Genomic DNA, 17,533 nt, shown 5'->3' with positions numbered 1-17,533 from the left:
TCCTGCAGGCGGGAGGTGCCACTCCATCCTGGTCTGACCTGGCGGGAGTAACGCCACCTGCATACAGGCGGAAATGGAAACACAGGCTCTGTCATAGACGGAACCAGTGTTTCCATTGTCCCCATCCCCATGGAGTCCTTTTGGGCTCCATGGGAATGGGGATTTATGGAGTTCCGCCTCCGGAATTACCGGGTCACCAGGGTTGTAATGCCCTGGTGATTCCGGCAATCACGGAGGCGGAATGGTATTTCGGGTCCGGCAGCAGCCTGCCGGTTCATCCGGCAGGGCTACCGCCAGACTCGTAATGAGGCCTTTTTCCACCAAATCGGGGAACGCGAGGAGGTCTTGCCAGGCAGACCTCTATTTTTGGTGATCCCATTTTCGTTCTCTAGATCTTTTATCTGCCCCTCGAGAACATATACGTCAAACCTGAGCGTCCCAACCATTTTTAACAGCAATTACCCACCTGCATATACTTTGTAGGTCGGATTGTAATGCAACAGAACCAATATTATTAACAAAGAAACTGTCGATCTTTTCTGAGACAGAGGACAATAGTATATTGTCTAACAGCATTGAAGGAGACATCCTCCATAGCAGTCGAGATTTGGGACAGCGACCAAATTTAAGTGACAATATCAGTGGTAAATGATCAGAGCAGGTACGTGTCAACATTTCACACCTAGTTACCTGAGATGAGAAGGAGGACGGGACCAACCAGTAATCTATCCTAGACAGGGAATCATGGACTGTGAAATAGTAAGTATACTCCTTGATCATTGGATGGGAGTTTCTTCATATACCCAGCACCTATAAATGGGACATTTGTTGTAGCATTACCAAAGCTGTAGCTTACTGGGTGCGGGGAGTCTTGGAGGAACAATCTAGTTCAACATCCAGAATGGTCCTAATATCTCCCCACCCATGTAACAGGAGTCTCCACCGATCTAGCCAGTATAGCAGCCAATTGCCCATAGAAATCCAGGTCGTCCACGTTTGGCCCATATGTATTAATCAACCCTATTGCCAAGTTACTCCAAACAATCACGTACCTCCCCAGTGGGTCAATACAAGTTCTAGTGGTTTGAAACTGGACTGAAGAGTGAATGAGAGTCATTACACCTCGGGCCCGTGGAGGAGTAATCTGTATAATACCTCTGGTTCCCCCATTTCCTGGCAAAGGCCTTGTGCACCCTTCCCACTGCATGAAAATCCTGCAACATAAGGACTTTCTGGTCTTCATAGGGTCATTCAATCCCCGAACATTCCAGGTAAGGAGCGTAATCGTATCACTTCCGCATCTGGATCTCATATTAAGCACAGGGTCAGCAGTGCATGCCAGTGTGCACTAGTAGCATAAGCACTACCTATGAGTCTAGTAAAAAGGTGTCTGCCAACACTTTTAAACTGTTCACAAACAATACTCTGTACCAACCACTAGTTGTCAGCTTGTGCAAAGCATGTGCACCTAAGCAGATACAAGCAACAGAAAAACGATTACAGGTATGTAATGTTTGTCATACATATGTAGCAACAATGTATAATGTATATATGTATGTGTATGTTTCTTTTATATTGATTATTGTTCTTTCTTTGTACACTGCAGACCAGAGAAGACAAAACTGCAAATTATTCCTGGCCAAATAACTGCTTCTATAGAATGTGTTTCAATTGATCTTTCAAGTAAGTCCCTTAAAGTAGCTTTCTTAATTTTCCTGCCGTTAATTTCTTTGGAATTTGTGTTGGGCTATACACCACATTTTGGCCGCCACAGAGTTCTTGTGGTTGTGTTTGTGGTAGGAAGTATGGGTAAGAAAGTACACATATGGTGTCAGAGAATAGTCTGCCCTTTAATGCAGGTGTAGGGGTTTGTGTTCCATTTGCATGCAACGTTCTCAAAGCATACACCTGATAGTGAAGACACTGTTGAACCACATAAGCCCATTGACGCAGCCATCTGATGGGAAGGGGTTGGTGGGTGTAAGTCATACAGAGACGCACCTGCACACTCTGTTTATTGTGATAGTTCATATTGTCAGTGGTCTGACTTTCAATGGCATTTTTCTTGATAGTTTTAAGGTGAGGCACATTTGTATCTGATGATAGTCTCTGCATTTCTCCCTGCCATCATGGAGAATTGTATTTATTTATTTAGTTCATTGAGGAAAGAAATCACAGCCATGTTTGTACAATGACATTGAGAACTCTGCTGGTATAATTACTCCACCTAGAGCGGGCATGTCTTTTATATAGATGTGGGGCCCATATCCAGTGTTCACCCTGGCACAGCTTTGTTTGCAGCAGGTAAACATTCTATAAACATTGGATGTAAGTGACATTTGTGAGTTAGTGTGATTTCACCACTCTGGGCAGATGATCTTAGTATGGAGCATACAACAGTTCTTCATAAGTGATCAATACATTCTTTTCCAGTTTAAATGTGCTTCTTACAGGCTGCTCTGTCTTCATGATAAAACCATTATCCTCACACTGGTGAGGGCTATTATTGGCAGTAAATTAGATTACTGCAACTCTATCCTTACAGGGACCTCCACAAAAAAACTCAGCAAACTGCAACTGATCCAAAACAACACCCTCAGAGCAGTTTGGGAGCGGAATCGATCTGACCACATCTCCGAAGTGAGACGTGAAGCACATTGGCTACCTATCGAAGCACGCATACAGTTCAAAATCCTCTCCATCACTCATCGTTGCTGCTACACCACTGCCCTGACATACCTCACCCACCACATCTCCAAAAAATTCAACCTAGGCCACCTGCAATTCTCTTCCTCCTCCTCATTAGTTACCCCGAGATTCACCAGAAAAAGAGCTGGAGGAATAAGCTTCACCGTTCTCGCCCCCACCCTCTGGACCGCCCTCCCACCCAACATCAACGAAGAAACCTCCTACCAGATCTTCTGCAAAGGATAAAAACAGCACAGTTTAAAAAATATGCATAAACCATTTCCTGTATTGATCTGCCTGAAACGATAACTGCACGCCGACACTACTCTGTAACCAATGAGTCAAAATAATCTGACTGAAATGTACGTCCGGGTCCTGGGCACTACCAACAAATGAAATAAATGATATGCATATCATATGATATGATAAGGCATTTACAACGCGCCTGTACAAAAGTGTTTCAAGGCGCGATGAGGCAAGGGAGGGGGAACAGATGGAAGACAGACAGCGATCCTACCAGGCTAAGTGTAATTTAAATCGCACAAGTGCATGGGAAGGGGAGAGGGCAAAGGCAGAGGAGAGGAGGAGGGAAAAGTGCAGCACATGCGATAATAGAATAACAATAAGTAAGTACGGCCAGCTGGTGGCAAGTGCAAGGGCAAGTGCAGACAACCGGTGTCAAGTGCTGGTAGTGGGACTGTAGGGATACAGAGACACTCCCTAGTGCAGGGTTTGCCAGGAAGGCAGTGCAGGTGTGCGGCTGGTGGTGGAGGGGACCTGGGCCCGAGATCAGAGGGTGGCCAGGTAACCAGTGCAGTTAAGCCAGGGATTCAGCAGGGGAGAGGCAGAGAAAAAGCAGTAGCAAAGAGCAAGGTTTTGAGGTGCTTCCAGAACCAGAGATGGTTCTCCTCAAGTTTCAGTGAGGCAGGGAGGCTGTTCCAAAGGGAGGCCTCAGCCGAAGCGAGAGATCTACCACCAACTCGTTGCTTGGAGAAGCGACTGACCCTGAGGGAGTGTCGGGCAGAAGAGCGAAGAGCTCGGGAACAAAGATATTTAGGAAGAGAGAGTTGGAGGTATTGAGGTCCCAGGCCCCAGAAGCCCTTGTGGACAATGCAGAGGGTTTTGAACTTAATGCTCGCAGCCACTGGGAGCCAGTGCAGAGATTTTAGTCCTGGAGAGATACAGTCCCTGGGCTTGAGGCCAAGGACAAGTCTTGCAGTCCTGTTCTGGATAAATTGCAGAGGGCAGAGAGTAGAGGCAGGCAGATTTCGAAAGAGGCTGTTGCAGTAGTCCAGCCTAAAGAGTACCAGAGTTCTGGAGACAGTGAGTTTCTGGGGGAAGGAGAGGAAAGGAAGAATACCTCTGAGGAGGTGCAGCTGGTAGTGAGACTTCTTAGAAACGTCAGAGATGTGAGGAGAGAAGGAGAGTGTGGAGTCGAAGATGACCCCGAGGTTTTTAGCCTCACAGGTGGGTGCAGGAAGAGGGCCAAGAGAGGCTGGCCAGAGAGTGGTGGGAAAGGATGGGCTTGGAGTGCCGATGAGGAGAATCTCAGTGTTACTGGCATTAAGGCAGAGATCATTAGCAGCACACCACTCCTGGATGGCAGACAGACATTCAGAGATGAGAGAGGGAGAAGAGGTGGCTGAGGGTAACCTGGAAATGAGCTGGGTGTCATCGGCATAGCACTGGAATTTGGGGCAGAGCGCAGCAATGCGGTGAGCACGAAGTGCCAGGTATTGGTTAAACAGCCAGGGAGAGAGGATAGACCCCTGGGGAATACCACAGGTAGAGATAGAGATAGAGGAGAGCAAGCACCCAAGTTGAACCTGGGGGGGTCGGTCAGAGAGAAAAGATGTCAGCCACACCAGGGCCTGACCAGTGATACCCAGGTTATCACAGAGATGATTGAGCACGATGTCATGGTTGACCATATCAAAGGCAGAAGAGAGATCAAGTAAGATGAGGATAAAGGGGGTGTTGGCGTCAAGGTTGTACAGCAGGTCTTCACGGATGTTCAGGAGAGCAGTTTCCATGCTTCTGGCAGCTCTGAAGCCAGACTGATGGTCATGGAGGCAACCAACAGATTCAGTGTGAAGATTAAGCTGGGAGATGGCAAGCTTTACCAGGAGTTTTCCCAGGAAAGGAGTGATGGAGATTGGGCGATAGTTGTCCCGGCAAGACAGGTCGGCCGAGGGTTTCTTCAGAAGGGGGTGCACAATGGAGTGCTTCAGGGAGGAAGGGAAGACTCCAGAGGCAAAGGAGTGGTTGCAGAAGTCAGCAAGGGCAGGAGCCAGGGAGTCGATGTGGTCCTTGATGGTTTTGGAGGATCAGGGGGTGAAACTGTTTTGACAAGACTTTCATAGATCGGACTTGTCTAGAAACCTCATCTGGGGAGAACAGGGGAAAGGCAGAGAAAGAGGGAGGAGGGGTGGCCGAAGAAGGGCCTGCGGAGGAGCAGGGAGTGGAGGGAGGAAGGGGAGAGGAGGAGAGAGAGGACAGGATGTCCTGATTTTAGAGATGAAATGGGAAGCCAGAGCCTTGCAGAGGGCCTGGGAAGGGACAGGAGAGGTAGACACTGCGGCAGGATTGGCCAGTTCCTTGCAGATTTTAAAGAGATCAGCAAAGTTGTTGGATGCCGCAGAGATGCAGGCTTGGATGTGAGCTCTCTTCTTGGTGTGGACAGAGAGCTAGTATTGCCTTCGGAGCAGGCGGCAGGCCAGTTTGTCAGAGTATGTACTAGAAGTACACCATTTCCTCTCGCCCACCGTGCACTTGCGTTTAGGGATGACAAGTCTGAGTCGTACCAAGAGTTGCACTTGGATTTGGTCTTCAGGCGGATCCTCATGATAGGGGCAAGGGCATTGAGAGTATCAGATATAGCAGAGTGGAGCATAGAAAGGGCTATGTCAGGGTCTGAGTCAGCCAAAGAGGGGGAGGGAAGGGAGAAAGTGGCGGTGAATGCCTCAACAGACATACGCTTCATGGGTTGGATAACCGAGAAGTTGGGTGGCAGTGCTGTAGTTGGCTTAGCCTGGGGGGAAGAGAGGGTGATATGGGAGGAAAGGAGAAAGTGATCCCTCCAGGAGAGGGGAGTGGTGAGAAGGATAGAAGGGGGAAGGCCTGAGGAGATCAGAACATCCAGAGAGTGCCCTGCAGAGTGAGTCGGGCCAGAGGGGAGAATAGTGAGTGAGATAGCGTTGCAAAGATCGCCAAAGAGTCCAGAGGAAGGACAGGAAGCATCCAGGTGGATGTTGAAGTCTCCAAGAAGGAGGAGTTAAGTGGTCGAGGCCAGGAGGGAAGAGGAGGGAAGAGGAGAGGTCAGCCCTTTCGGAAAGGAAGAAGAAAGAAAGGAAGGAAGATGAAGATCTGACTAGGGAATGGCTGGGAATGGCTGGGAGAGATAGCCTGCAGACAAGGCATTCAAAAGAGGAGTAGGCCTGCGTAGAAATGACAGAGGCAGGAATCCACTCAGGGAAGATCAGGGCTACACCCCTTCTGGGACGGTTGGACCTAGACGCGGAGAGGATCTTGTAGCCATCAGGGAGGAGAGTGTAAAAGCTTGTGAAAGAGCTGGGTGTGGACCATGTCTCGGTTAGACCGAGAACATCGAGGTTAAGTTCCTCCAGAAGGCGGCAGATGTCAGAGGAGTGCTTAACAGCGGAACGAGAGCTTAGGGTGGCAATATGGAGAAGGTTGCCGTCCCTGAAAGACTTCCGGGGAGGGGTACAAATCAGAGGTACGCCCTGTGGAGGTGTAGAAGAAGCGTGAGTGGGGGCAGAAAAGGAAGGAGGAGAGGGCAAGCTAGCAAAGGAGGAGGGAGCGGGCGAGGAAGCCGTGGAGTGGGAAGCGGAGACAGCAGGAGAAGAAAGGAAATTGATGAGACACGTGAAGCGTCTATCGAAGAGGAGAAAGTTGGACTCAGGGCCTTGGACCAAGACAGTGCCATTTGCATAAACATTAATGAGGAGTGGAAAGAGGCCAGGAGGGCCTCCCACCGGGTGCCACCATTAATGGGGTAAGAAGAGAAAGGAGAGAGCACAGAGACCATATGAAGAGTCCATAGGTCTGATGAGGGAACAACAAATAGGATATCAGTGAAAGTTTGCCTGGAGGAGGCACTGGTATAGGTGTCAGCGATAGGGAGGCCTGGGTTGGAGACCAGGATGTCCTTTTTAAACTTCTTCCTACCAGATTTAGTGAGGAGAGCAGGATAGTCGATAGAGAAGCAGTTGGAAAAAATGGGAGAGACACAGAGCACCATAGAGTAGGTAGGAGGAGAGAGGCAGGGGGGAGTGGGATGGGGAGAACACTAGGAAAGGACATGGGGCAGAGAGCAAGCAGACGAGACACCCAGAGCAGAAGAAAAAAGTTGACAATTTTTTTGTTTGTTTTATTATTTGACTTTTAGTTTTGTAAAAGAAAACAAACTTTTTGTTATTTCCATTCCAATTCCCCAAAACCCAAGTCCTTCAACATTTCACATCTATGGTTAGTACGGACTTGGGTTAAGTTTTCATAGATTTTGGGGCTATGCCAATGGTGGTTCCTATGTTTTCGATGGGGGTGGTAATATCGTATCCATAAAGTTAATCACACCACAGGTTAGCAGTACATTAGTCCCCATAATCAAATGGCTCCAGCATTCAACCATGTTACCATTTAACAGTGCATATCGTTCTAGGTGTAGAGAGCATTGCCTAGAGATTTGTGGACAATCAATTATCAGGTGTTTGGTGGATTCAGTCTCTTTTTGACAGAAGCGGCATATGTGGTTCTTTGTCGTGGGATCTTTTATTTTCAACAGCCGCTCTTTTGTATTGTAGAGATTGAGACGTAATCTTAAAAATTGATTCCGATGGTAATTAGAAGGAAATTTGGCCAGATACTTTGGCAGTTCATCCATCTTCTGCGAGCTAAAGCCTAGGTCTAAAGCCGAAGCTAATGTAGTGCGTTGTTCAGTAGTTGTGATCCACTCCATTGTTTGAATTTTTCTTTTGCCAGTTGTGATAACTTAATTACCAAGGACATTTTTATGTCAGCCTCATTCAAAATGGCTAGTAATTTCTCCTCCCAACTGTTTATCAGTGAGGCAGTTGTGTCATGATTTTTGTTCGCTAGAATGAGATAGGCTTTTGAAGCTCGGGATATTCGCATTTTCCTTAGAAGTGCTAAAGTTTTCCATAGTACGGTAGTGTGTAAAGATACGAGACCCAGTTCATGCCTCAGAGCCACCATTGAGACGCATTGTGGAAGATGGAGAACCTTGCGCCAGAAACAACCTTCTAATTGAGCCCAAAAATGTGCACTGATATTCCACCCTGATTCACTGCCAAAGCATACCGCCGGGATACATTTTTGAAGGTAGAAGGTCATTAATGGTTGGAGGGAAAATTTTCCATAGTTTGTATGCAGTTTTCGTCCTTGCAAAGCAAACATTTGCATACGACATTGGACATCATTGGTCCAACTCCATTCTCTGATCGAGGTATTGAAGGAAACCCCCAAATATCGAGTCGCGTCAGTTTTGGTCAATGACTCATTATCTAGTTTCCAATTGAAAATCGTTTTTTTCGATTTTGTTTTAAGTCCTAAAGCCATCATCTGCGATTTATTCACGTTTATGGTTAGGTGGTTTGCCATTAGATCGGTCTGTAAGGCTGACAATAATCTTTGTAAACCTATTTCCGTGCTGTCAAGTAGCACAATGTCATCTGCATAGATTACATGGCTTACATGGGTTCCATTTATTTTTGGAGGAAAACACTGTGTTTGTGCGAGTGCCTCAGGTAAGTCGGATATAAAGAGTTTAAACAGCAGGGCTGCAAGAGGGCAACCTTGTTTTACACCTCTTGTAGTTTTTATATTCTCTGATAATTCACCTGCTGTGTTTAGGCGCACACAAATACTAGTGTTAGCATGGAGTGCCATCAGCGGGGATAGTAACACATTTGGGCAGCCCCAGTTCTTCAATTTCTGCCACAGGAGCTTCCGATTGATGCTATCAAAAGCTTGTTTTAGGTCAATGAATGCCAAAAGCAATCTTCAATCTTTTTTTGTGTTTTATTGCATCTAGTTTAACCAGATTTAATAATAACAAATTGAGTTCCACGCCAACTCCTTGTGTAAATCTGTTTGTCTCACGTCAAGGATTATCTTGTTTTCTGCCCATCGCGAGATTTTTCTTTGCAGAAAAGTGGCAAATATCTTGCCCATAGTATCTAGCAACGCAATGGGCAGATAATTTGCTGGGTCGTCACGGTTACCTCTTTTGAACACCGGAACGACAATCGCATTAGTCCATGAGTCAGGGATCTTTGATGTTTGGGCCATTTGAACGAATAGAACTTTGATAAATTGCGCCCAGTTTTCCTTATTTGCTTTTAGCATAATATTGGAGATCCCGTCGGGGCCTGCAGCACGAGAAGACTTTAATTTTTTTATTGCTTTTTCGAATTCAGCAGAGGATTCAATGACGTCCCATTTACACTCTTCCGGTATAGAATTTGGAAGAGGGTCGTCGTGGTTGTTGTTAAATACCACATTGTAGTGTTTCACCCAAGTAGCTGCTTTCACTGCATTCGCTAAGGTGTTGGTTTGATTCAAGTGGCCATTATTTATTATTTTCCATATATTTGAGCTATCTTTTTGGATCAATAAGCGGAGCATTAATTCAGCTTGTTCTTGGTCACGTATGATGTTAAAAGATTTAAGCCAGTTTCGATAGCATTGGCGCCTCTTTGTTATTAACAACATTAAATTGTTTCCGCCAGCTTTTATTAGTATTTTTAGATCTTTCGATAATGATTTTTTTGCTTCATGTACCTCTGGGCTAAATGGATGGATATAGTCTCTGGGCGTGCTCTTATTTGTGCTGGTATACTGTTTTAATAGAGCCACATATTCTATATGTACCCTGAGGGAGCATGAATGAATAAATTCCATTGTCAGTTTATCGATCTGCTTACTATTTATCCGAAGACGATTGTGAGTGTTGTTAATATCTAATTGCACGGTGGAGCTTGCATAGCTTATATTGTGCGGAGTCAGCCATGATAAAATGAGGGCATCGTGGTCACTTGTTGTAGATTTTTTTACATGTAGATCTGAAATGAGGACATGTAAACTTTCAGAGACCCAGATATAATCTAATGTTTTCTTTAAATCTCCTCGATGCCACGTTGCGGCAGCAGGAATATCGCCTCTGGTACATCCATTTAGCATTGAGCAATTGCGTGTTGTTAAGTCATACGCCCACTTAGTGCCACGATCAGAAACTTCCGTAGGAATTTGATATGTTACATTTGGACGACATTCTTTAGTATTGTCGAACCAGTTGAAATTTAAGTCACCGCAGATCAAGATAAATGGCTCGTCGAATGAGGCGTAGCAATCATCTATTTGTACAGTTACAGACGCCAGATATTCAGCATCTGAAATCATCGCAGGGTTCCAATAAGTGTTTATTAGAAGAAGGTGTTGTTTGTGTAGATTTCCCCGCAGATCATAAACTGATGATTGCAGAGTAATGGCCTGTACGAATAGGTTAGGGTTTTGAATTTTGATCACTTCCCAGCCTGAGGAGTTTTTTATCATTGATAGTAGGCCATTAAGTAAGTTGTGTAGCCGTCACATGAAGGGGTCTTCCGGAGCCAAGTCTCCTGGAGACAGATAAACATGCTTTGTGTGTCCTGTGATTTTCCTTCACGGAACAAATGTACAAAGCCTCGTGTATTCCATGAAGTCAGTAGTTGGGACAAGCATCTCGACTCTGCATCATCCTATGCATTTCTCCTTTGGCTGGTTGTTTCATTTGAGAGTGTTGACTGTTGTGTGAGTTGGGTCCTCAACATTTCTCTTTTGGCATTGTTGGATGTTGAATTAAAACAATCTCCATTTGTCGAGTCGCGAGAAGGATGGTCTTCTTCTGAGACTGTTAAGTTGAAACCGAAGAACAACAGGTCGTCTTTTGCATCTAATAGTGGTCTTGCTACGGTCTTGGACCGCATATGCAGAATTACCCAATCGGATCTCGACTGGGTTTTGTATTCCACTATTCCAATGTCATCTGATCGGATGTTTCAAAGTGCAGGTACTTTATGCAGCAATCTCATGACATTAGCTCTGTTCAATTTTACTTCATTTTTATCCTCCAAGATGTTTTCAAGTTCAAGTTTGCACTGCCTTCCATTCCCTGAGACATGCTGCGCCGGTCTGACTTGATTGTTTTGATTCTTATGATTTTTCATTTGTGCGTTCGTGAATTTGGGGTTGAGTGTCAGGACAGAGTTTTTAGGTGCTCCATGGCATCCGCTTCGTGAATCTGACCTGTCTTTATTAGAAACGTGTTGTTCATTTTCACGTCGCAATGTCCGTCATCTAGTTGGTCCTAATGGGTAACGTGCGTCCAGCACAAACTTGTTAGTAGAGGATAGTTTTGGCCAATCAACAGCTTTCATTGTCAAGTCAGCCATTTCATGCGATTCGGCATCAGGTTCTTCGTCATCCTCAACTGAATATGTGGATAGGTCGCACAAATTCATAGAGTTGTTTGTAGACAGGTCGACAGATGGACTAATATCATCTCGCCCGCGTTTTGTAGCCTTCCTCAAGTTACCTGCATCATTGTCTACTAGTTTTTTATTAATGATTTGCTGTTCCGGCTGATGTGGACACTAATAGTGTTTTTTTTACTTCGATGCGCAGAGGCGTGGACACATTTTTTGCCATCATTTGTTTGCGGGTGTTTTGATGCTGGTCCCTTCTTCATTGTTTTCACAATTTTTACTTGTTTTGCCTTTAACATTGCTATAGAGTCTTTAGTTTTTATTGATTTTGCTGTGCCAGAGAATATCTCAAAGGAGATTTTTTTCTCGGTTGTTGTTTCTCTAATTGGAGGAGCAGTCTGTGACCTTGAGTTCACGTCCTTAGACAATGTGCCGGATTGTTCGAGGGATACCTCGATATTTGCCGTTGAATTAGTTTGAACGTCAGTGTGTGGAGAGGAGCTCATTCTTGTTCTTACTTCAGTTGACATCGTTACGTCAGAAGTCAGAGCAGTCGCATGTTCCTTGTTTTTATTGATCGCACTATTGAGTTTCGTACCAATGATCTCATCTTCAGCTACTTTTAACTCAGTTGCATTGAATGGTAACAAAAGATGGTGAAGTCAAGGATTGTGTGGTATTGTCGTGGCCAAGTCAGAGTTATGTTGGTTGCAAGTTCAGGGCACTGACGTCGTGAGTCCTCGCGGCTGTACAGCCACATTGTGCCTGATCCACTTTGTACATTCTACGAGTGCTTCGGCAAGGTCTACTTTTTCATGGGCCTCTCGTTCTGTTATTTCAGTTATACGGGAGTGCCATTGGTATGTGGCAGTAGCTTCCGAATCTAGGCGACTTCTTAAGTGTTTGTTGCATTTTTCTATTGAGGTCAATTTGTGATTCATCAGTGACAGCATCGAGTTTTGATCTCGCACTGTGTCATTTAATGTCTCATATAGTTTCATGAATGGCATTAGAGCAATTGATGTTGCTGCTAAGACATTATTGTGAATCTGAATCCCTGCTGCAATGGAGATGTTCCCTTTCATGGTGTTGGGATTGTCCACTGAAAAGCTTGCACTTGTCTGAGAAGATCTTCTTTCAGCCGGGTTATGTTCAACATGACCTGGTTCGGTTTCATCAGGATTGTATTTTTCCGTGCTCGATTTGCAGGGACTGATTTGTGGGGAATCTTCAAGCAAATCAAGGTTGAAAACACTTACTGTACTAGCTGGATCATGTGATGTAGCAGCTTTATCTGGTGGATGGTTTATTGCTTTGAGCCGCGTGCTCGCTTTTCAAGCAGATAATCCTCCCTTGTCATGTTTGCTGATGAAGCTGTCATTTAGGCGTTCGTGCGTAAGGTTAAAGTCAGCTTTTAGGCGGGCAGTCAGGCATGCTTCGCGTGCAACAACGACATCGTTTATTGGAGTGCATACGTTGGATGTTATAGGAGGCCTCGGGTGGGCGCTGGATTCTCCTTTTTATCTAATGCTGGAGGCGTCATTTGATTGTGCACACTGGCGCCTAAGTTTCCGACATTATTGTATGAGGAGGGCAGTGATTTTGATTCTTCAGCACACAACTGTAATTTAGCATCATGTGTGTCTAGCGTCGCAACAATTCGTTTTGGAGCTTTCGATCTTTCCTGTGTTTTGATGTCACCTTGTTGCACAGAATGATTGGAACTTGTTTGTAATGCAAGTGAGTTCAGCGTTCCAATGGACGGAGACCGCATTGCCAGCAGGTCAGCATCCGTGATGTCAAACAAAAATGTTTCCAAGGCATCTAGATATACAGTAGGTGGAGGCAACTGCACGCTATTACTCGCAAAGTCATTTGAAGTTAGATGGGAGTGATTTGCTTCTGGACACATTAAGTGTTCAGAGTCTCCTGTTGATAGAAGTTCAGAGATTTGGCTTTGTTCAGTATTTGGCTTCGAAGGTGATTGAGACGGGGTGTTTATATGAAGTTGGTGGGTAGATATGGCGGCCTCCGTCATAACTGCAATATCTAAAGAGTCTGTAATCAACTTGCCAGATACAGGCTCGTCAAGTGAGGTTGTAGTCGCAGTTTGGGTACACACAGCTTAACAGACCTGACTGGAAGCAAGGTAACTGTCTCCATGGTTGCGGGAACATTAGCATTTGCAGGCGAGATTTCTTCGTGCAACGGTGACACATCAACATTAATGCATAAATCGCTTACCTTGGATTTTCCTGGTTTGGAGTGCTGCCTCTGCAGCTGAAGTAGACGATTTTCAAGTTGACAATGGGCAAGATAACAGGCACTAAGATTTAAGTATTTACACAATGCCATTTCCAAACAGGAGAAAAACACACCTAAGTTTGAGAGTCCTGAACAGAGGGGGAAAGGCCTAGGTTTCACAATGCAATTTTTAAATACTAACACAATGCAATTTTAGATACTAACACAATGCAATTTCCAAACAGGAGAAAAAACACTCCCAAGTTTGAGAGTCCGGAATAGAGAGGGAAAGGCCTGGGTTCCACAATGCAATTTTTAAATACTAACACAATGCAATTTTAAATACTAACAGAATGCAATTTCCAAACAGGAGAAAAACACACCAAGTTTGAGGGTCAACTACGGGGACCGGAATGAAGGGAGGAGGGCCTCTGCCTTAAAAGTGCCGCTCCTACCTTCCTAACTAGCTCATGGGGATGGCTGGCCACTGGCTGCCCCTGCGGACACCTGCAGACACTCGCTGGAGCCGCCCAGTGGGAACCACCCTTTGCCTAGGGGCCCTTAGCCGTAGGGGCTGCTGGGCAGAGGGCTGCCCAGGGATGGTTTGATAATGTTTAGGAGGACAACCAATCAGGACGGGGGGTGGGCTGGCTGGGAGGGAGAGGGAATGAGGAAGTGGCTGCAAGAGGTGGGGGGAGGGAGAACACACGTTCAAAGTGCCGGGAACAACACAAAGAATTGGGGCACAGAGGCAATGCTGATCTCCTACCTGCAAGGAGGATCTGGAAGGCAGGCAACACGGTCCAGCTGCTCTCACCTGCTACGCCTGCATCTCTTCACACTCGTCGCAGGAGCACCTGTTGTTGGAGGATGATGATCCCTGCCGCCATGCCATCTCAGCTAGTCGGGTCTTCTTGTAGTAGCTCTCCACGGCTGCTTCCGACTCATAGCTCCTCGGAACTGTCCTCTGGCCTCGACTGCTGTTCCTTCGCTGCTGCCTGGATGTAGTCTGCTCTGCGCCCCTGCAGCCCACTCTCTCCGGTCTCCCAACCTCTTCCTTCAAGAGCAGCAACTCCGTTCCAGGTAGGCGATGCCTGTGCAGTGCAGTGATAATAACAATAAAATAAAGTATCGAAACCAGGCAGACATCTTAACTGACGGGTGCCTATTAGTAAAAGTATGTTGTTGAAATGGCACAAGGTTGTATGTAAATTTGAGAAATTTAAGAAATGTATGTTTTTTTCAAAAATTCACAATTGTACCCTTATGTAAGGTGCATAATTGATGGCTTGCATAAATTGTGAATGCGATTGAGAGAAGCGTTGAGCATTTTTGCCAAAGAGTGTCAACCAAGTCCGGAGCAAGAAGCTTGAATCTTGGTAAAGGAAAGCTAATACAAATATTCATAGTTGCTTTCCTCAAATCCCCCCCCCACCCCTAAAGTCCTTGCCTCACACCAGGTAGAAACTGGGTTGCTTTGCTATTTAAAAGTAAATGTGACTCTTCCGCCCCACTCTAGAGGTTCCTCCTTTGTCGCTGGAATCCACCATTTGATTTGACTGCCCTTTGACATTCCTTTCTAGGTTTCCATAATATAAGTGTACGTTACGCGTAAGTAGTGTAAATTGGTTCAAAGAAAATATTATGTTCCTTACAGGAGGGTTTGAAGATGGTATCCTGCAGCCGAATTGCACCTTTTTCGAACTGTTAGAACATGTTCACCTGTCTATAATTGGAAGGTAAAGGGATATTTATAGTTGTAATTCAGTACCACTGTAACAAAATTACTTCTGCCACGCAAGAGTAGAAGGATGACTAGTGGCTAAACCGCCTACTCAGCCCTCACACTTCTACAAAATAAGAGTGATCCCAATCATAACGCGCAAAACAGGCCCAGTTAAGAGATATACCTCCTTTGCCTTTTGTAAGAATGTTGGCCGATGGAAGGCTATATTTTCAAGGGAGGAGTGAATGTGATGCAGTAGCAATCCAAACAGCAAAGTACACCATTTCAAAATAAAGGAATGTCTAATCAAGATTCTATAAAAAATTACAGGGCCTGCGGTAGCTGCCCTATAGTTATGGTTAAGTTGCTCAACCCATAGGAAGAGCACTTTTTGGGCAGCTTATAACTTTGCCCCTCCTAGACGAATCCTCAGGAAACTTTGCAAAAAAAGTATATGACCCATCAGATTGATATTGCGAAGCTTGGTGAGTTTTCATGTAGGGGGGGCACATTTATATCGGAGGGTCCCACTATGTGTGGTTTTTCCCATAGAGGCAATGGAAAATAAGTGTTGCTCATGCCTTCAGCACAACCCGCTGGACGGCAGGAACGACTGCTTGGTCCCAAAAGCGTGCTTTTGTAAATTTGGTGTAAATCTGTCCAGTAGTTTCTTTAAAAACGACCAAAAAGTTGGTAAAAAAAATGAATGATATCTGGGTTCAGGTGGCGTACTCACTTCCCTGTTCGGTTTGCAAATGAGCCTCTGATTGGCCCAGAGGGCTGCGTGAACTTCAGTTGCTTAAGCAAACAGACGGAACAAAGTTCACAGACATTCAGAAACTAGGGGCCACCAGGAGCCCCGCTGTAATGACAGAAAGAAATCTGAATATATGAAACAGAACCCAACTGGGGACCCAGAAAAAATTGAATTTGCCTTGAAAAGGACCTACGGGTCGAAACAGGTGTCGGCTAACCACACCTAAACAACTCTATGAGACAGAAATAAATACAACATAAGTGCACCAAGCACTGAGAAATCCAAAAAAGGAGTGTGGAAAATCATTTTTCTTTATCAAAAAGAAACCAAAATACCAATAACAAAATGCAAGGTATCCAGGAAAAAACCCTGTACTACTAATATGGAGGGGGAGGTGGACAGGGGAAGATATTGCGCGTGTGTTACATCTAAGGTAGTAATGGAACGGGGGTGGGGATGTCCTACCGTCTAATATTTCAATCTTTGCAATTATTTAATGCAGAAACATTTATACCCTTGCAGTGATCCAAAGGGACTAGACCATCTGTGTCTCATAGCTATGAAACCTAAAAATACACACAGAAAGCTGTGATATTTCTGCAGCTCTTTATTATTAAGCTGGTAGATTTTGTTTTAGAAGTTAATACATGTTCTAGATAAATAAAACAGCTGGCAGTGGGCCAGTTCATGCACAACACATTAATGCCAATGTGATAGCTCGCAGTGCATTATGAACACTTGATAGACCATGGGACTGGTTGCCTCTATTAGACAGAAGTGATCAAAACAGAACATTAATACAAAGTTATGTGGTCTTCAACACTGTCTGCAACAATCGACAATAAACATGCACTTTATAAGTTAAACATCATCTGTGAATTTGCATTTGTGTCATAGTGCATTGTGTCACCCATATTGGGTAGTGCATTTGTTTTGAAGTCTTGTTCAAGTGGGAGGCCTCTGGGGAGGTACTCCTATGCCAGGCAGAAGGATGACCTCTTGGTAGGTAAATGTAAGGCAGTGGGCAGTGTTTCTCATGCTCTGTGATTACAGCTTCAAAAGCACTTTGCAATTGCTCCCCCCTGCAGAGTGGTGTGTTGCACTATATAGAGACTACTGTTGTCTTTGAAAGGTTTGATCAGCAGCCTTTTTCTATCACTTGCAAGGTAGCTGGTGGGATTTTGTGTCCCGCAGAAGTAGGCTGTTTGGTTACAGTATTGATTGAGGAAGATGAGGTGGAGGAAGACAGCCTACTACTTGCTAAGAAAGGAACAACCTTTCTGAGAGCATTGCAGTGGTTGGATTTGGTGTGACAGCGCCTGTAGGTGGTTGCATAGGAGTACTGTCCAGGTAGTCCGCGACTGAGTACAACATTGCACTGAGTGCATTTTACCTTGGTAGCTTTAGCCTTTGTTACATTCCCAACAGTGGTAAAGAACTGCCACTCTCATGATTCTCTCTGGGTGCTAGAGGTAGGCACTTCCTTTATCTTCTTGGTCCTTTTTTTGTTGTGTAGGTCCTCCAGCTGGTGGTAGTTGCTCTTGGGGAGGAGGGATGGTAATAGCTGATGCCATTTTTAAAATAAATAGCAGTTTTGCTAATATTCTTCCAAGT

At 45.1% G+C, this 17,533-nt stretch overlaps 1 protein-coding gene across 5 annotated transcripts in view; it reads left to right on the top strand.

The window, feature by feature from the left end:
• The window catches only part of DOCK11 (dedicator of cytokinesis 11), a 1,707,663-nt gene that overhangs the window by 682,064 nt on the left and 1,008,066 nt on the right, over positions 1–17,533 (top strand). For all 5 annotated transcript variants that reach the window (XM_069612850.1, XM_069612848.1, XM_069612847.1 and 2 more), the window contains one exon: positions 1,607–1,683. In XM_069612850.1, the coding sequence (XP_069468951.1) occupies positions 1,607–1,683 (77 nt within the window). The remainder of the gene's footprint in view (positions 1–1,606; positions 1,684–17,533) is intronic.

Source organism: Ambystoma mexicanum, chromosome 5p (genome assembly GCF_040938575.1).
Source record: "Ambystoma mexicanum isolate Mex_15411 chromosome 5p, UKY_AmexF1_1, whole genome shotgun sequence".
NCBI lineage: Eukaryota > Metazoa > Chordata > Amphibia > Caudata > Ambystomatidae > Ambystoma > Ambystoma mexicanum.
Note: the sequence above shows the minus strand (reverse complement) of the source record. Positions and strands in the feature narration are given on the sequence as shown.